The sequence below is a fragment of the Taurulus bubalis genome, assembly GCF_910589615.1.
Source record: "Taurulus bubalis genome assembly, chromosome: 3".
Lineage (NCBI taxonomy): Eukaryota > Metazoa > Chordata > Actinopteri > Perciformes > Cottidae > Taurulus > Taurulus bubalis.
Window position 1 is genome coordinate 30,424,760 of NC_136591.1, and position 19,591 is coordinate 30,444,350.

The 19,591-nt window shown below is 38.8% G+C and overlaps 1 protein-coding gene across 4 annotated transcripts in view; it reads right to left on the minus strand.

Annotated features, from left to right (window-relative positions):
- The window catches only part of ptprk (protein tyrosine phosphatase receptor type K), a gene marked incomplete at its 5' end in the record, with an annotated part of 104,832 nt that overhangs the window by 20,809 nt on the left and 64,432 nt on the right, over positions 1 to 19,591 (minus strand). For all 4 annotated transcript variants that reach the window (XM_079215268.1, XM_079215267.1, XM_079215270.1 and 1 more), the window contains 11 exons: positions 1,933 to 2,068; positions 7,609 to 7,645; positions 7,985 to 8,059; positions 8,731 to 8,853; positions 9,144 to 9,216; positions 9,835 to 9,940; positions 10,051 to 10,249; positions 10,360 to 10,469; positions 11,177 to 11,296; positions 12,081 to 12,263; positions 19,243 to 19,423. In XM_079215268.1, coding sequence (XP_079071394.1) covers positions 1,933 to 2,068; positions 7,609 to 7,645; positions 7,985 to 8,059; positions 8,731 to 8,853; positions 9,144 to 9,216; positions 9,835 to 9,940; positions 10,051 to 10,249; positions 10,360 to 10,469; positions 11,177 to 11,296; positions 12,081 to 12,263; positions 19,243 to 19,423 — 1,343 coding nt within the window. The remainder of the gene's footprint in view (positions 1 to 1,932; positions 2,069 to 7,608; positions 7,646 to 7,984; positions 8,060 to 8,730; positions 8,854 to 9,143; positions 9,217 to 9,834; positions 9,941 to 10,050; positions 10,250 to 10,359; positions 10,470 to 11,176; positions 11,297 to 12,080; positions 12,264 to 19,242; positions 19,424 to 19,591) is intronic.

A 19,591-nucleotide genomic window follows, 5' to 3' on the forward strand; every position in this document is an offset into this window, starting at 1 on the left:
TTTCCTGAACACCAGCTTTTAATTGAAAGGTCACAGGAAGTACGGTGTGTTTAGTACTAGTTAATTATTACATGCATATTCTTATGTTCATGACTTGCATGCACGCATAAGCACACGTACGCCCTGAAAAGTACAAAGACATAATTCAGCCTCATGTGACTTCAGTTACTCAGGTCTAATGAATAGAGAGCAGGTTATATGCAAAACAAAGAGTGTCTAGACTTGGGGAGGCATGGGGGCTGCCCTTAACGCATGAAGAGGACGGTCCTCACAGCTTCACAGACTTTTGACGTGATAATAATACACATTCAAAGAAGTCACTGTGAACTGAAGTATCACAACAAATTATTAAGCATTAAATAGTTTCTTGAAATATCCTGATTTGTTTCTTGCAAGGATCATAATGTATTATAATTCCCATAGTAGTAATTCATTGTTGGTCGTTGTTTGCAATAAGTAAAGTAAAAATGTATTTTACAAAGTTTGTGTGTGTTGGTCTTGCTAAATGTAATGATATAACAATGACCACTTATAGTAACTTAAAATCCCATTATAATGCAATATATATTTATTAAGTATGGGGATTATAATACACTATTACTACATTAATACACTATTACTATTAGGATTAATACTTTTAAAATATTGTATGTGCTACGATTGTTGTAATAAGGTATTATGAATATTTACAAGTGCTTATAACTATAATTATACAGTGTTATAAACAGATTATAACACACTAAAAGTATGTTTGGAATGCATTATACACATAGAAAGTATTAAACTTGTCTTCTCACTTCTGTCTGTTTGATCTACTGATGCAGCGGCATCAACACGTTGCATTTGTGTTAAACCACCACATGGTGGAGCCCTGCACCAAACTAACACGGCACAGGCCAAACCGCTACAGGGACACCCGGACCAACTGAGAGGCTTCTTGATGCTATCCTCCATTGAAGGGAAGTTTGTGTGTCTGTCTGTGTATATATATATATATATATATATATATATATATATATATATATATATATATATATATATATATATACACACACACACATTGTCTTTCTTCTAAAAACTAAAAGCCTTAATCAAACTTGTACAAACAATCTAGCACCACTATACCACTTTTCACAACAGAAATTGTTGTTTCTCTTGAATTCTTATGTGTGTGTTTTAACCTAAACAACTTCAGTGCATAGGGCAGCGTGTGTGCTTTCGTAGATTTGTCAGCAACTCTATCTCTTTTTCCTCAATCAACTTTTCCAAGATTTTCTTCTTCTATGCACAATGGACCTTCGTCTATGTCTCCTTTCACCCCTAAAATACCACATTCTAGGTTTATAGTACGTTTTATGTGTTTGATGTGTTTATATAATTCATGTGTATTGCAATTTCTTAATTTAAATCTTGAAAGGTTACTTAATATATTCTGCTTGAGGATCTCTTTCACTGTGTTTCTTATTATTACTCTCAGTGAGTCTGAGTTCTGAGTGGTTGTTGTTTTGTCTAGCTTGATTCAACAGCTGCACGGGACAAAAAAAGAAAAACAGCCTCAGATCTCTCCTGCACTAAATCACACAACTGTGAGACAGGAGTTTCTAATTTTGGAAACACCATATATTCACATTGGATCTCAGGAAATAAAGCCATCAGCTATTTAGTGCCTTATAAACCGAGCAAACTTCAGGAAATGATCAAGCTGGTTCTTTAGGGAGATCAACGTGTATGGTGGATGGATGGAAGATGGTGTTACTACAACGAATACTGGACCAACACACAACAAGAGAATAGATTCAGGTGCACATTTGTATGTGTGTTCTTGCATCCGCATGTGTGTTGGTGTAGTACTGTTGTTCATGTAATACGTGTAGTGCTCTCCATGATATTCTCCATTAAAGCTGTTTTAGTGGGTGTGGTTATGTCACTCACCTCTTCTTGACCAATAGGATGGCTACCAGCACCAGCAGTATAAAGACGAGAACCCCAGCACTGATCCCAGCGATCTTCACCACCCGATCCGTCTGTTTAGCCGGATCAGGAATGACTTCTGGCTCCTCTGTAGCGCCTATAACATTTATAATGCCAATAAAACAACATCAACACTGTGGATCAAACATTATATCAGCTCTAACAACAAGAATACAATGGTCATTGTTGATTATTTTGTAGTATTAGGTGTGGACACAAGATCATAATACATCCCCATTTGTTAAACATTGGAGTATCTCCAAGATGCAAAGTGAAAACTACCATTACAAGAATGTTTGCTTCTGGCAACATCTGGAAATGCTGCAGAAGAGTAAGAACCCCAAATTAAGTAGTTTTTTGTATTTGTAGCTCTCACTTTTGTCTTGTTTTTTTTCTTGAGCTCACAAAGTTAATGACTGTTGCACAGCAGAAGTTGACAGAAGAAAACGTAACACGGTAACCTCTGAGATATCACTCAGCGTTGTGAGCTTGAGGTTGCTTTGTTATCATGGTGGCATATATAAAACATCAAGTTTGCAGCATATTTCTTTTAGTGACAAGCAAAACTGTTATCTGTCAATACTAATCTACAGTAGAAGAGGGACATTCTGTTTTTGTTTAGTCAGAAAGTTGCTCTCTTGCACTGTAAGCCTGTTATACAAATAATGGACACTTGCCACTATTTTAAGTATTTACGCAAACCTGTGTCACTAAAGGCTGGAAACATATTTCCACCCAACAGCCTCAGGAATTATGTTTGTTTTCTCTCAAGATGTCTTTACAAAATGCCCTGACGTCAGGAAAGTGGTGAGTGTGATAAGGAAACAAATCCCATGGAGCCAATTAAACAGGAAGGTTTAATTCCTCTGCTAAAGATCAGGTAAATATCAAGACTCTAAAAATTCCTCCAAAGTCAGACAAGAGCCAACACAAATGCCATGGCAACTGTCATTAAGGATCCAAATATACCCAAAAGTTTCTTTATAACTCATAATTAATAATACATTCTCCCACACCAGTCGCTTCTTACAGTTCATATCTGCACATTTCGGAGTATGTGTTTCACAGTAGGCATCAGGCAGGTCTAAAGCAGTTATTAGTTTTAGCAAATCAAAGAAATAAGAACATTACACACTCTGGCATCCGCCACAGCCATGCTTTGAAGCAAATGCTAACAAGAGAAAGCTAGCATACTCATAATGACAAATGAGCATGTATAATGTTTCCAATGTTTAACATCCTAGTTTAGCATTTTATCATGCTGGGGCTAAATTCAGGGATCACCAAAGTCATTCTGAGGGGGACATGAATGTCGGTACAATGTGTTTGCAGATACATCTAGTAGATGTTGAGTGATTTCACAGGATAAAATGTTAACTTGCTAGTGGCACTAGATTAAAAGCCAGAGGATACACAAAGTCATCCTTTGGGAAACATGGATAACTGTACCAAATGTCATGGCAATCCATCTCGTGTTTGAGATATTTCTGTTTGGACCAACTGACTGACAGAAGCCACGACGTCAACACGGCTAAGAATCATCCATTAGAAAGGAGTTAACCATTTTACAGTCCTGTAAAAAGGCAGTGACAGAGTAGCAGTGGATGCTGACTATGTTTATCCCTGGTCAGTGTTGGCAACAAATGCACCAAATTCATCTTCTCATTCATTTTGTTGAATCACCTAATGGTGAATGTACTCAACCTGTGATCTCGCTACTCTACTCGTACTCCTATTCCCAACTGCAAACACGCTGGAAATGAAATACACAGACACAAATAAATAAATGTTCATTTGACTGTGTGTCTTGCACTGCGCAATTCAGGTCATCATTGGAGTCATGCTCTCATTGGGAAATGCTTTTGAAATGCAATTTGCCTGTCACTGTCCTATGTTTCTGCACCAATGTCACAGTATATTACTTGTACTCAAACTCATTTCTGTTCCTGATGACTTCAGAGAATTGTCTGAACTCCCTGATTTCGTCTGCTTGGAATGTAATTCACAAATGACGTTTCAGACGGAGTGCACGCTGTAGCGGAGATTTAACCATGTTGATCATGCACGGAAAGTCAACAGCAAGAGAGCCGGCATCTGTTTTCATGCCCCTAAGCTTAGTGATCTGATCCCATAACGCCAGAGTAGTCTGTCCTGCAACGTAAGAACATTATCATGCATTACGATAATCCAAATAATCCAACACAAAGACATATGCACGTAACTCAATATAATACATCTGTCGAACAATAATCTACTTCCAATGCTAAATATTAATATGATAAACATAATCTCTCTTTCTCCATCTCTTTATCTCTTTCAGTATTTTTTACCCTAACATTTTCATTTGTTATAAAATGTTTCTGCTGCTGAAATCCTTCAAAGGTCCCCGTCCAGCCGTGTCATTATGTAACAATATTGCACTAAAACATGGAAGGTTGATCGATGAAGCATGAGCAGTGGTGTGTCAGCTGAAATGCTTTGAAAGGATGAGATTGACGTTATTCTTTATGCTTCCCCATTGCCACGAAATTTCCTAAAAAGTCTGGAGCACTCAGCTTTAAGATCTACAGTAAATATATAGAACCCAAATCACAAATATATGGATTCATAAAAAATAAAAGCTAAAACGCAGGGCACTGTAGTTCATAGAAAAAGGGGACTAATTGAGTATTTGTTGGGGACTATTTTCAGCTGCGGATGAATACACATGTAGTGTAAGGCCGCAGAACATTGCATATGGGGTTGACTCAAAGTACAATACCGTGCCGCATTCATGGGAATAAAGCAACATGTCCACCAGTGCAATGTGTGGCTCAGAGATGCTTTTTTAAATAGTTTTGGGTTAACAATGGGGCTCCAGAGTACAGAGGAATAAGATATATCAGGCTTTGGCTAAACATGCAATAATGAGTATATACTTATGTAGTTAGATCCTTGGTTTTGGTCTTTTCATGGGATTTTCTGATCATGAGAAAACTATAGAATATCATCAGTCTTATTCTTTGAGGTTTCTTTTTTACCACAAGACGAGCTTTATGAAATTGGGAAATACTTTATATGAATTAAAGATTATTACCAAAACTTGCGACGTGCACAACGTTGCTAAACATGGAGACACAGCAGAACCTACCCATGAATGCCAAATGTTGAATATGTGTCTTAATGTTACTTCCTGAGTTAGACATACATCTTGGTCACAATTCTTCTGAGATCAAATTAAAAGGGATACTAATGCTAGAGTTATGAAAAATGAAAAAAAAGAAGAAGTTTGTTTAAGTTATGAGTTTGTGGAAATAAGATCGACTAACAACCACACCAACTTCAAAAATCCAGTATGGGCTGGTACTTTTGCAGTTCAAAATAAATTGAGGTCAAATGTTGTTTTATGTTAAACAAAGGTGGCTTTAACGCCAAATCATTTTTGCATTTATGACTACACACTAACTGGTTTCACCTACTTTCTTTTCTAATAACTGTAATTTCAGTCAATGGGTGAAGGACATCAAAACATGACAAAAAAAGAAAATCAACAATCTTTAAAAAGGCTGTGAGTCCCAAGACCTGACCTCATAATGTCGGCGGTAGCTCTTAATGTCGGTAAAAATTATCCAGGTCAGTACACTAACATTCACAACTCACCCACACAGTTACAAACACACACACACACACACACACACACACACACACACACACACACACACACACACACACACACAAAACACCCTGAGGCAGCAATGACAACACACAATACCCCAGATGACCTAATAGGACCACCATTGCTTAATCCTCCCTCCCGGATCCATGGTTGAGTGCACACATGCAGAAGGATGGAGCGAGAAAGGAGGGGACGCTCGTCTCAACTCTCTGTCCATTAGCCTGTCTTTCTGCCTTATTAAAAAAAAGAACTAAAATAAGTTCAGCTTCACTAAGACCTCCTAAGGCTCATGTCATCTCTTTCTAGTAGCCTTTGGAGAAGTAACCAGCCTGTTCTCGTAACTACAACCACTAGCTATTCTTGAAATAAGACGACACTGGAAACACAGAAACCTCCCACATTTTTCTCTTAATTCAGAGCGGAAACATGACACCTTGCAGGCACAGGAGGGATTGAACCACTCCTTTGATCTATCCCATGGGATCCATTTCCTAAGAGCCTATAGGCTCACACGTCTCGTTCACATTGAACTCCGCAACCTAAAGAGAAAAAAGGTGAACAATGCCAGTTCCTTTCAACTTGGTTCTTTTATAACTTAGCTGTTGTTTCATTTTATAGGGACAAGGACATGGCATGGACACGTTGCCTCACACCACACTGTTCATCCTCGAAGGTACCTCACAGTGTCTGTCCCTTGATGGGGCTTTATAAAAGATACACAAATCAATCAGCCGTGATGATTCATTCTACAATAATTACGGATGATTGAGCTGCAAATTATGCCACTTTTACTGTCTGGTTTTATGCTCCTTTGGCACTAGAAGGTCAAAGCAATGACCGCCAGCTGAGTGCAGAAAGTGATCGCAAATACCCGCCCTTTTTTTAAAACCACAATAACACCCAAATTGTAGCAGGACTAAGATAATTTGCAAGCGCAACATTCAAGGAACACAATGACTTCTGTCAATATGACATCAACCATTAGTTTGGCCTTTTATCTCAAGCATATTGTCTTAAATTGTGTATAAATGTCGACACAATACAATGCAGGCCGAGGCCATAGTATTAATTAAATTAATACAATCAGTTAGTTTATTCATTATTGCTGTCTGTTCATGATTGGTGACAGTTTCGGTGAAAGGGATAGTCAATTAAATGATTAGTCGATTGACAGAAAATGTATCGACAACTGTTTCAAAAATCGATTAATCATATTAATCCCTTTCCAAGGAGAAAAACTAAATAACCAGTTCACAATCAATGGGCTTGTTATATTTTCATTTGCCCGTTTGCCTTCTAGTTCTGCATTACTTAATGAAATAAAACACTAAAATGACCTCACTGTTCTTTAAAGATCAACACCACCAGCCACCAGGATTATCAATTTCATTGAAAACATATTAATGTATTTTTCTGTTGATCCTACATCTTACTTTGATCCATCAGCTGCATTTCTAAAAATATTTCCTGAAAACACTGTGTCTGCATTTGTGTGAGTGAGTGAGTGTGTGTGTGTTTGTGTGAGTGTGTGTGGTTGCCCGGGGATTAAACCAGACTGATAATCTTTCAACATATGGCTGCTGGTAAAAACGTGATATTGAGACTGCGTACACATACAGGAGCTAAATGTGCACACAAATACTGAACATGAACATGTTTTCACTCTCTAACATGCAAAACATTATAATGTCGCCACTAATATGCATGAAACAACCATCAAAACAATCATTACATCAGTCATAATATTAAATATCAGATTATCAACAATCATTCAGGGACGATAAGCAACTTAACGACATAAGATAAGCATAGTTGACCAGGCATAAAAATACATTAAACTAGTTTAATATCATCACTGATATAAGAAAACATATTCTCTAATTTTCCCAGCAGCCAAATTCTGAAACATGTGTGCCAACTGACTTGTGTCTGTCACATTAACATTGATGTGGGGTCTTTTTACAAAAACAGACAGTTCTTACCTTTAGTAGCAAGCCTCAGACACTGTGTCTTAGTTTCCTAAAGACAAAAAAGACAAATTTAAAGGAAAACCTGAGTCCCGAGTCTACACAACATAGCATGAACTAAGATAATGTGACTTTGTATGTTAACTACTGCACATATGTATTTACAGTACAAGCAAAAGCAAGTGGGGCATTTTCAGTTGTCTGCATATATTGTGTGTAACTACTCTCAGATGTCATAACTGCTTGCAGTTGGAAGCTGTGATGTAGTCAAAGTGTAATTAGTGTCTTTGAATGTGTACATACATTATATTTATTCATAGCAGCAAGCAGGTGAGCAATATGAGTTCACTGTGTGTTTAGTGCTTCTTCCCATGAATAAATATTGACATACCCTCTCCGTGCTGCTAACAGCTTGAAGGTAGATGTTGTAGTTCTTTCTCGGGGCCAGAGGAGGATTCCAGAAACCCTGGGGATTAAAAGAAATAAAGTGAAATCTATAAGAGGCTAAACATACGTAGATTGTCAGCTACTAATTTCACTTATTATCTCTGCAACAAAAATAAAAATGTTGTATTCATCCATTTGTTACAGGATCTTAACTATCACATTTTTTGAGAAATAGGCTTACTTGCTTTCTTGCAATCAGTTAGAGGAGAAGATTGATGACACTCTCATGTCTAGATACTCAATATGAACATTACATTGTAAAACTGTTTCTGCTCTCACAAATAAACGTGTTTCCCAAAATGTTGAACGGTTCCTTTAACAAATTTCGATTCAATCTGATGGAAAGATTTTGTTGCTGCCATTCCATTTGTGCTGATCCAGGATCCAGGAACCTTTTGCAAAGACATTTATGTTTTCACCATTTTCTCATGAACTACTGCGCTTGCTTAAATGAATAAAATATGTCACATGCAGATGGTATGGTTAAGAATAAACCCCCTTGCATTAAGGTATATTATAAAAACTCAAGGTAGCTCCAACATAGATTCCCTCTTGTCTGTTACCTTTTTTCCTGTGAGGAAATTTAAGCTGCATTTTAAGCTACAAGTTTACTATAATTTGATTTATCTTTTCACCTGACGTGTGTGCTGCACTACACACAGAATCTGTTGCTCAGATAAAAAGGCTTGCCTGATATGTCTTGTTGTCTCCAACAGTGAAGGGGAGCGGCTCAGGCAGGTTGCTGGGGGACAGCTGGGCGGCATAATAGTATGGAGATCCACCGCTAGACGCACTGTGGTAGGAAACTGGGACCTGAGACAGAAGATATATTTACATTAAAATAATATGTCTATAAATCTGCCTTACAAATACAATGTACCGTAATGTAATTTCTGTCTGCATATAAAAGGGCTGCTTTATATGAGTTTGGACCTAAATGCCCAATGGTCTACAGAGCCAAATGGTGGCTATCTACTGCAAGATGTATTTGTTGTATTAGTTAGAATGTGTAAGATTGCAATTAAATACATACAGATGAGATATATAAGGCTGTAAATGCATGGCTTGTTAAGGGCATGTATGGAGAAGAGATTTATAATCACCTCATAACAGTCAGAGGAAGCTTGACGACGTGTCCGCTGAGGATTCACTTCCTCAACGACAATCTGGTAGGCGCTGTAGACGAGAAGAAGATAATGCAAATACATCATTAAATTATTCTTTGTTGATACAGTAATACACTCATGATTAATAAAGTATTATAACTAGAATTACCACTTGTTGCCAAGCAGTGATGTTGCAGTTTACATCCATGTCCGTGCAAAATTTCATTATGATTTTATCCTATTAGACAATTGCATGAAATTGTGACAATTAGTAAATAATTTTTCTGAGTTATAGTATACAACGTGTTTTGTGTGGTCGCAGTGACATTTGACCACCAAATTCTAATCCGTTCAACCTTGAGAGCAAGTGGACCCAAAACATAATGCCTCCACCCAGTTGTCGGAGGTTGAATACCTCCATGTTAAATAACATGGAGGTATTATTATTATAATGACTGATTGTACTATATTGCATATGTTCAAGCGTGACCACTGCATCATTCACAAACATATTTACAAAAAATAACTACTTGATGTTGTATATTTTAATGCTTTACATTATGGAGAAAACTATGTAAGTACAAAATACAAACCAATTACATGAATTACAAGCACTGGACTCCAGACAAATACAGGATTTTTGGACCAAATCTGGGTTCTGGTTATGTACTGTATATGTATGCAGTACCTGATAGGTGCTCCTTTGGCCTGGGCAGGTTTGAGCAGGATAGTGATGGTTGTTGCAGTTTCATTCAGATGGGCCTCTGACCCATCGTACTCATCTATTGTCGGGGCTGGAGAAAGAGCATGAGTCTGTATTAGTTACCACGTATTACCTTGCTGACTAACTAAATATGATATAGAAAAAAAACATGTGACAATAAAACATATGAAAATGTTCTACCTGAAATATTAGTAGTCACGTTGAGTGTGGCTGCAGGGCCGAACCCTTTGGAGGTGGATGCGCGTATAGAGAGCTGGTACGTGACACCTGGGTGGAGCTGGGAAAACAGGTGATGTGTGGCGTTGGAGGGCAGGACTGTGAGTCCCGGCCGCTGGAGAGGCACCGAGGGGTCAAATGAACGCAGACCACTGTAGCTGATCTGAGGTGAGGCAGAGAGACAGAATCACAGTTTATACATTTCCCCAAGAAGCTGAGTGATAGTTTGTCTCCTACAACAATTACTGCACCCAGTGCTTCTGCTTATAGTACCTCATATTGTATGATGACTCCATTGGGCTCAGCTGGTTCCTTCCAGTAAAGAAGAATTCTGTCTTCAAATGGAGTGGCTCTTAGTGACTGACTGGGAACGGAGCCTGGAACTGTTAACACACACACACACACAATAATAAAATGCTCGTAAAAATAACATTAAAAAGTTGGTCCTCCAGATAAAGGTGTCCTTTGTAAAAGTATACCAACAACAGGAACACACACAGCAACTACTTTCCTGAAATGTTTATGCGTATCCCAAGTGAAGAGTTTTCTTAATTTCAATGTGGCTTTGCCAGAAAATAATGGCAACAAAGGTACATCCTAGTTTTTTTATTTGTTCTACTGCCCAGCTGTGGCCTGTTGCGTCACCTAAATCCTCAAACTACTTGTATATTTAAGCATTACAGCATTAGAAGCCTTCACTTTTTTTCCCTCAATGCCCTTTGCACACCAAGTCCGTATTTTTCATATGCGTTTAAAACTCCACTCAATAAAAAACGTTACACACAGAACCTTATAATGTATTATATTCTATGTGTTGCAATACATGACAGAATTTAATTAATTACGTGGGGGCAATGGATAGCGCTAGTCCCAAACCTGGCCAATTGGTGAATTCATTTTATTAGCAAGACACTATTGTTAAAGTGCCTAGAGCACATTCACTCCAGTCTAATCTTTCGTACAACCGTTGTTTTGTGACCATCCCCGATTACAAGATGTTCTCAATCTCCTGCTACAATCTATCTTTAACTGTTACTTTGGAAGTTAACATTCATACGATACATAAATATAGATACAAATGGAATCGCACCATCTTCATCAGTTTGTATGACGGTCTCGTCACTCTCTTTCCTTCCCTCTGGATTGGTCAGAATCATCTTCAGACTGACGTTGGTGTAGGGCGGCAGGTTTCCCACCAGGTGACGTGGTGCTGAGAAGAAAAAGAAAAGAAAAACAACATTATATTGTTATGCATCTAGCTAACAACTATTGTTCTTCATATTAATTCATTAATTAATTAATCATTGGTCTATAAAATGTCATGTTTTGTACGAACAACGTCTAGAAACCAAAGAAAACGATATAACGTATAACAGAAAATTAGCAGCAAATACTTTAGATTTGAATACATTGGAGATGCTGGAACGGAGCGATGGTTTACATTCGTATTTGAAAAATGAACATATGAAAGTAATCGATTATCAAAATAGTTATGATTACTTTTCTGTCAATTTGTGTCAGATCCACAGTAGCGCATGCCATTGCAAGTGTAGGTAGAATATATTTCCACCAACATTTGGTAACTAGTTTTGAAAGACTACTTAAATATATAATTTATATATTGTGCTGCATATATTTTCAAATGTAATTTGATGCCCCTTTAATCAGTGTTTCTGACATTAAGACTGGAAACAAATTACTTCTTGTGCTGGTACACTGCAAATCCCACTGAGAATCAATATCCCAGAAAAATATGCTAACATTGCAAACATTAGCTAGTCCCCTAATGGACTACTCCATGATGACTAGTATCCTCTTATTATTCAGTATTTCAGCACCAACATGAGGTGTTGTCAGCCAGCTTCATTTGTATTGATCAACTAGTTGTGGGAAAACAATTTACTTTAAGAAACAGTGCCATATTCAATGTAAAACAGGAATAAGGAATAAGTGAAGGTAACAAAGCCTGTATTAACAGTTGAAGTGAGTGTTACCTTTCGGGTCCATGTCCAAGCAGTCAGCTTTGCTGCGATTGCTAGCAGTCATGTAATGGTAGCAGATAGTGACGTTAAAGGTGTGACAGCGAGTGATGTTGTAGCCCAACGACTCCCAGTCCACTGCGATCAGACGAGACCTGGTCTCCGCAATCTTTAGCCTCTTAGGAGTCCGCATCGGTTCTTCAGAGAAACAGAGGAGAACACAGGGAAAGAACATCATGCGTTATCTCAGTAACCCAACAGATCATCGCCACATGTGAGACTGGAGCATTCTGATCATCAATATGCTGTCAGAAAATGATCATCACTCTTTGATGACTCACAGTATTGTGAAAGTACCCTTTAGGGAACTGTATATTATTATTGTGTGAGAGGCAATTGTACTTTGCATAGCCAAAAAAAGAGCAAGAGTGCAGAGTGAACATTTTCTCCAAGATTTTTTTACAAACATCTACTTCTGCTCCTCGCTGCCATTCAAACATTCCTCACATGCAATAACTTCTTTTTTTTTGGGGATTTATTTTTTGATTTGGAAATGTCGGTAGACACATAACATGGCAAACATGCATTGCAACTGACACTTCCATCTTTTTCTTGACATATACAAACATACAACATACCCACCCCACCCACCCCTCCCACTGGTACACCCACCTAGAGTATAGGAAAATAAATACATAAAAATAAATAAAAAGAAAAAAAAGAGGTCACCTCATTTCGCCGAGCCAGACGTCTGCACACATACACGTACCTAAACATACATATCTCTGGTACATCTGAACGTAAACACACCTGCTTCACTCTGCACATCAAACATCATCATATCACACAATCATATCCACAAACTGATTGGCAGCAGTTCTGGCCAGTAGGCAGAAACCAGAGCGCCCAAATTATCGCCTATCCAACAATCAGATTAAAACATGAATAAAAGGAAAAGGAAAAGAAAAAAAAAGAAAAAAGGGTTATGCCTATTGTGTGCTTAATGATTTAGGGACTATACCAAAAGATACTGCTAGTTGGAATCAGGCATAGTTTTGAGTTTACCCAAGTATGTCAGAACCGGGTCCCTTTCAGAACCGGGTCACATGCAATAACTTCTATGAGGCACGTCTTTGGTTTCCATCTTTTATGTGAAATCAGAACGGTTATTGTCAATATAATCTACCTTCTCTCCAGCCTGCCCAGGGCGTTAATTACCTTAACTGGCTCATTTAACTGGATCAATAGGCCCCTCAGTACCCACCCACCTCTATACACACACACACACACACACACACACACACACACACACACACACACACACATTCAAAGAAAACACCGCAAACACAAAACTAAACCTTTCCTCATCTGCTTCCTGCCAGCTCATATCAATCCGCTGTATTTTAGGCACCACATACTCATGAGATTTAACTCCATTCAACAGTATGGTGGAGATCTACCTGGAAGCCATTTTCTGTAGAAAAGCTAAATGCTTTAATCATGTTATACGTCTTGATCCACAACAGTATCTAGTTATTATAGTTATCAGATACATGTATTTAAGTAAAAAAGTTCAATATTTCCCACTTAGATCTCATGCGGTAGAAGTATGAAGCAACTTGAAATTCTTCCAACACAAGCCAAGTTGAAAGGAGGTTTACTAAAGTGTTTGTTTTTCCGTTAACACAAGATGATTTGATATTCTTTACAGCTGAGAGGTCAATAGCTTTAATCAGCCTCAGCCAATGAGAAATATGCCTTCATTAACTCTCATACTGATCTTGCAGATTGGCTCTGGACATCCCCAGACAAAAGTGGAATCTATTACTGGGCAACCAGAACAAATGTAATTAAAAGTTTTGCTTATATCCCCGTCAGAAACTGACTTTGTTCACAGTGATAGTCATTCTATCACCTGTTGATGCTCCTTCCTCCTCACTCTTTCTGTAACTCACCTATGTCCTCCCTGGATCTTTTTTAATAAAAACAGCTCACCTTAAATAGAGAGGCAAGTCTCTTCCCAACCCCTCCTTGTCTCGCTCTCTGTTTTTCTCTGGGTCTTCCTCTCTCAGAGGAGACAACACAAGGACACAAACCTGTCGCTTCTTCTGACAACCCATTATCTGCCTGTCGCTCATGCTCACACACACACACACACACACACACACACACACACACACACACACACACACACACACAATATCTCACACTCGGTTATTACCCAAATACACATGCGTGTGCGTGCGCTGCAGGATGTGACAGAATCAAGATTAAATCTGTAAAGAGCACGTAGGTGTGTGTTTGTGTGTTTGTGTGTGTGCGCTCGCCTCAATAAAACTTCACATAATAACAATGCATCGTCAAGGACAAACGCCCTTACACACAGGGCTGTAAGCGAAATACAAACATGTTGACGTTCGCTAAGCCATTTAGATGTAAATAGCTCACTAATAAAGAGACCTACAGACATATGAGAGAAAATGAGAAGGAAAGAAAGAAAGAAAGAAAGAAAGAAAGAAAGAAAGAAAGAAAGAAAGAAAGGTTGTGAAGACACCCAGGCAGGTAATTGTCTGCTGAGCAAATATTATTACTCAATTGTGTGGTGTGTGTGTTTGTGTTTGCCTGCGTGTGTGTATGTGTGCACTGATAGCGGAAGGGTCAGAGCATTTCATTTTTGCTTCAACCTGTTATTGGATGGTTGACATTTAAATAGAGCGAGAGGGAGACCTATTGCTTTCTCTGCCTGTCTCTCCCTCACGTGTCTTGGTCTCTTCCTCTCTGTCTGTCTTCCCGGTTTAAATCAATACTTCTGATCCTCGCCATAAACTTTGCTATTAGGACACACACACACACAGTTAGAGCAGCGTAATAAATTGTATTGATTTGAGGGTGTCTTGATATTAACACTGCTTCACAGTGAGACATGGAATTCAAACAAAAATATATGACTAGGTGCCTGTCTCACACTCACACACACACACACACACACACACTTCAAAACTCCATTCCCTTCTTGACCCACAATGCATTGCTGCTTATCTGGGTCTATTTACTGTAGGGAGTGAAAGGTAGTAGAGCGCAAGGTGGGAGGAGAGACAATGCGAGAATATGAACAAATAGAGGAAAGAAATGATTTAAAAAAATGTCAGGAGGGCAAAGAGAGTAGCACAGAAAATGAGTGACGAAGAGCATAAAGACAAAGCAATGCATGGAAAAAATAAACTGGGGCTGGAGGGAGCGAGGGACAGATAAAAAAAAGAGCAGAGAGAGAGAGACAGATGAGAGAGGGAAAGAATAAGGCCGAGAGGAGGAACGGGGAGAGACGATAACTAGTTTGGAACGTGGCCAGAGTCAAGCGGGACCAGGTCCAACGGTAAACCACAGAGGCTGCCTTGTCCCTTTCCCCTCCTCCGGTAGACATACAAACGGCTGGATTCATGTTGGAACTAAAAGGCTTTGTTCTCCACAGATGGAGCTTTGAAAACAACAACAATACCAATAAACACCAACAATAACACCAAGGACGACGAGCTTCATATCAGCTGAATCCAGAGGTTGGAATTATAGAAGGGAGAACAAAAGGAAATAAAACTAAATGACATAGAACTATGCTAAGGCCGAGAAAGAAAGGAAGAAAAAAACACTGTTCGTCAATATGAAGCATTAGGAGAGGCCAATAAATATAGAGTTAAAAGACCACAGAGCAGGAGAAAGAAGCTTAAAAAAAACAGAGAAGAAACGAGGTAAAAAGTGGCAGAGGATAGTAGGGGGGAGGGAAACAGAAAAAGGTTGACAGGAGATGCAGCTAAATCCAAGTTAATCTGTCCAATTAGTTCCTGGTAATCCTTCCACTGTCATGAGGAAGACAAATGAAACTCCGTCTCTCTAACTCTCATTTTCTCTCTGCATGTCTCCGTCTCTCTCTGGGCCAGATTCAAGCACATGAAAGGTTCAAATTTGCGCTACAATATTCATTCAATTTGCACTTGTAGGCTACGTGGAATTGAATCTGATTTTCCTATGCGGAGGCTAATTATGAAACTTTTAAATATTTTAACTATTGTGTTAGTCTACATGTTACTTTCACAACTTATGAACTACAGCAGTTCAATTTAGCTCTTGTCCACAACTCTCCATCCCATGGTTATTTTTCACATCTTTTCTTATGCTAAAATAGTCTCAGGTTTTATGAATGAACTATTTTTCTTACTGAGAAACTGTCACATTTTGTCTTGTCTATACATATATATAACTTTAACTCTAAATATATCTTTTCAGCTTTAGTGATGACTGTTGATGAGATTTAAACACAATCAGGTTAAAAAATGTACAAATCTGCATGTACCTATTCAAAGCAGAAAGTGATGTGAATCCCATCAATATTTGCCATAAACGACCACATGTACATGCAGAATATAACTGTAAAACACTACTGTCTACAAGTCTATTGGCTTCTATTTCAAGGGCCTGACCCTCAAAGCGTCATACTGCTGACAGTGTGTGTGTGTTTTCATATATAAAGAGGTAAATGTGATATATTGTGGGATTCCTACAACATCTGTGCTTCTGTGTCTGGAAATGTGTGTTTTGTGATTCTATTATTTCATTAATCCAAGTGATGCTGAGTTTGTGCAACATACGAAAAATACTCTGAACTGTGTGTGTGTGTGTGTGTGTGTGTGTGTGTGTGTGTGTGTGTGTGTGTGTGTGTGCGTGTGTGTGTGTGTGTATGTGTGCAACCTGCCATGACCAAGAGGTTTTCAGTCGAAAATTCAGGATTTGGATTAAAAGCTACTTTATCACCTTCTTCTGTCACACACACACACACACACACACACACACACACACACACACACACACACACACACACACACACACACACACACACGCACACTAACTCTTCACTTCAAGTTGATTATTTTTCACCCTTCTGACAAGAGCAATGAATCACAACGGAAGAAAAATGGAGAGGAGTGGGAGTGAAGGAAAGACAGAGGGAGCTTGGGAACAAAGTAGAAAGGGAAGAGAAAAAAAGTGAAGAAGAGAGGAAAAGAGAAAAGAAGAAAGGCAAGGAGGAGATGAAATCCTTCCTCTTATCATATCAATTGCTCTGCAGTGTGTGTGGCTTCTGCTCTGTATCTTATTAACTTTATTGTTTTTTAATTAAACAGTGTTTTGTGTGGTGACATGCTTGGGTTTATGCCTGGTGTTGGTGCACACATTTCCCTGTGTGATTGTGTGCGTGCATGTCTTCACTGTTTTGCATTGAACTAAATATTCAGTAAACTACAGGTGGTGGGATGAGACAAACCTAACCAAACAGAAAAAGCAAAGGAATCATTACCATTTAAATAACATTTCTACCGTGTGTTTGTGTGTGTTTGTCTGTCTGTCTCAACAAACACAAACACACAAAAGTCTATATACAGGTGTGTGTGCGTGTGTGTGCGTGTGTGTGCGCGTGTGTGCGTGCGTGTGTGTGTGTGTGTGCGTGTGTGTGTGTTATTATCTGTGTACAGGTGTGTGAGAGTTTGAATGACCTTAATCACACTGAAAACAAAAAGAGAAAGACTTTTTCACTCCAATAATTATAAAGTCAATTTGTGACCAATTTGTGTCAATGATGCAAACTACATAACAAGTGACATAGACAGGGGGGACACCGCTAGTGAGGCCGTGAGTAAATCAAGTGGCCTCAGTTGGTATTGCAACTTCCAACAGTATCACAAGAAGATTGGCCCAAAAAGCAGAATGGGATTGTACATTGTACAGGAGATCTTTCTTTTTCTGCTCTGCTGAAAGAAATGAACTGAAATGTAAAATACTGAAAAGTATTGAAACATGAAATGTTTCAATACTAATTTTGTGGAATAGTCTTGCCTTATTACCAGCAAATGTTGCCTTTCCTTTACAAGTAGAATTGTTTTACCCAAACATTAAAACTAGATAACTTCTTCATCAGGACATTTGCTGCAGTGCTCGAGTCTGAAATCCCTAAAGCACATTCTCTTTACTTTCTAGTCAGTGGACAAAAATAATTCAGATATTGAAAATTGTTTGTTGTAATCATATTTCCATGCTTTGGTCTGATATCAACACATTATGTGGCTTACAATGAGTAATCGTCTTTAACTCAAACATGTTCCTGCGTGAGTGAAGAGAGGAAGATTAATTTCCTTTTCCTGTCAAACAGGAAACTGTTCAATACATGAGTCGCCTGAACAAGTCTATGACTTCCTTTCTGTCAATAAACACACATAGAAGGTCTTTCCCACGCGCGCACACACACACACACACACACACACACACACACACACACACACACACACACACACACACACACACACACACACACAGGTTGGCAGACATCAGTCAGGCCCCGTAGTTATGAGTTTTCATCTCTCTTTCATTTTCATTCTCCAGTTTCATCATTCTCTTGCCTCTCTCTCTCTCCCTCCTCCTACCGCTTCTATTCTCTCCTCTCTTTCTTTTCCAGCCTTATTGTTTTCCATCATCTCTCCATCACTCCTTGATTCTGTTTCTCATTCAAGCTCACTGCTTTTCTTTCTGTCTCTTTCTCTTGCATATCAACCCTCTCTCGATCGCTCCGTCTCTCCCTCAGGCTGGCTGTGTTTATATTTCAGTCGTTTATTTCTACAAATGTCAGACAGTGTTTCTGCCCGCCGTCTATTGATCCACAGAGAGAGAAAGAGATTGGGAATGAGAGGCAATCAGAAAGAGGGCAGGCAGCGACAAGGAACGAAGTAGAAAAAGAGATATATAGAAGGAAGAATGGACAGTTTGAGAGAAAGGAAGAGAGGCAGCGAGAAATCAGGAATGAAGTGAGAGAATAAAAGAAAAAGCAGGACCAAAAGTGAGAAAGGTGGAGAGAGCCTCCAGTATTTAATCACTCTTTCTCTCAGATCACTGAGCAACCACGGACTGACTAAGGCTCTCGCCTCCTTTCTTCTGCTATTCTATCCCTCGCAACATCTCTCCGCCCCTCTCCCTGCCTGCTCATAGTATAAATATCACTCTACCAACTAAAATATATATAGCAAGACAAAAAAGAGCACAAGCAGACAGATGGATCGATAGATAATCAGACAGGAAGAAAAAGCAGTGTGCACAAGCAGACCCGGCTAAAGTACTACATACGTATGTGTCTGTGTCCTACCTGCACATTTGGTCCGGGTAATGAGCGGTGGTCCAGCTTTGCCGGTCCCTCCCTCCCCTGGTCTGGTTAGTAACACTCTGATCTCGTACTCTGTGTCCGGGTCAAGATGCCATAACTTATAGTTGGGAGAGTTCACAGCGTGCGTCTCTATCCAGCTTCCTGATGTCATCCGGTACTCAACCTAAAGGAGAAAAATCACATATTACATATTATACTTATTTGAGTATTTATTTCAGGATTTAGCTGATTTTATGATCAGAATCAATGTAAATGTCAGAGTATGAATAATTAAATCAATAGTGTTTATGCTAAGCTAACCACCCACCTGCTTGTTCTAGCTTAATATTTA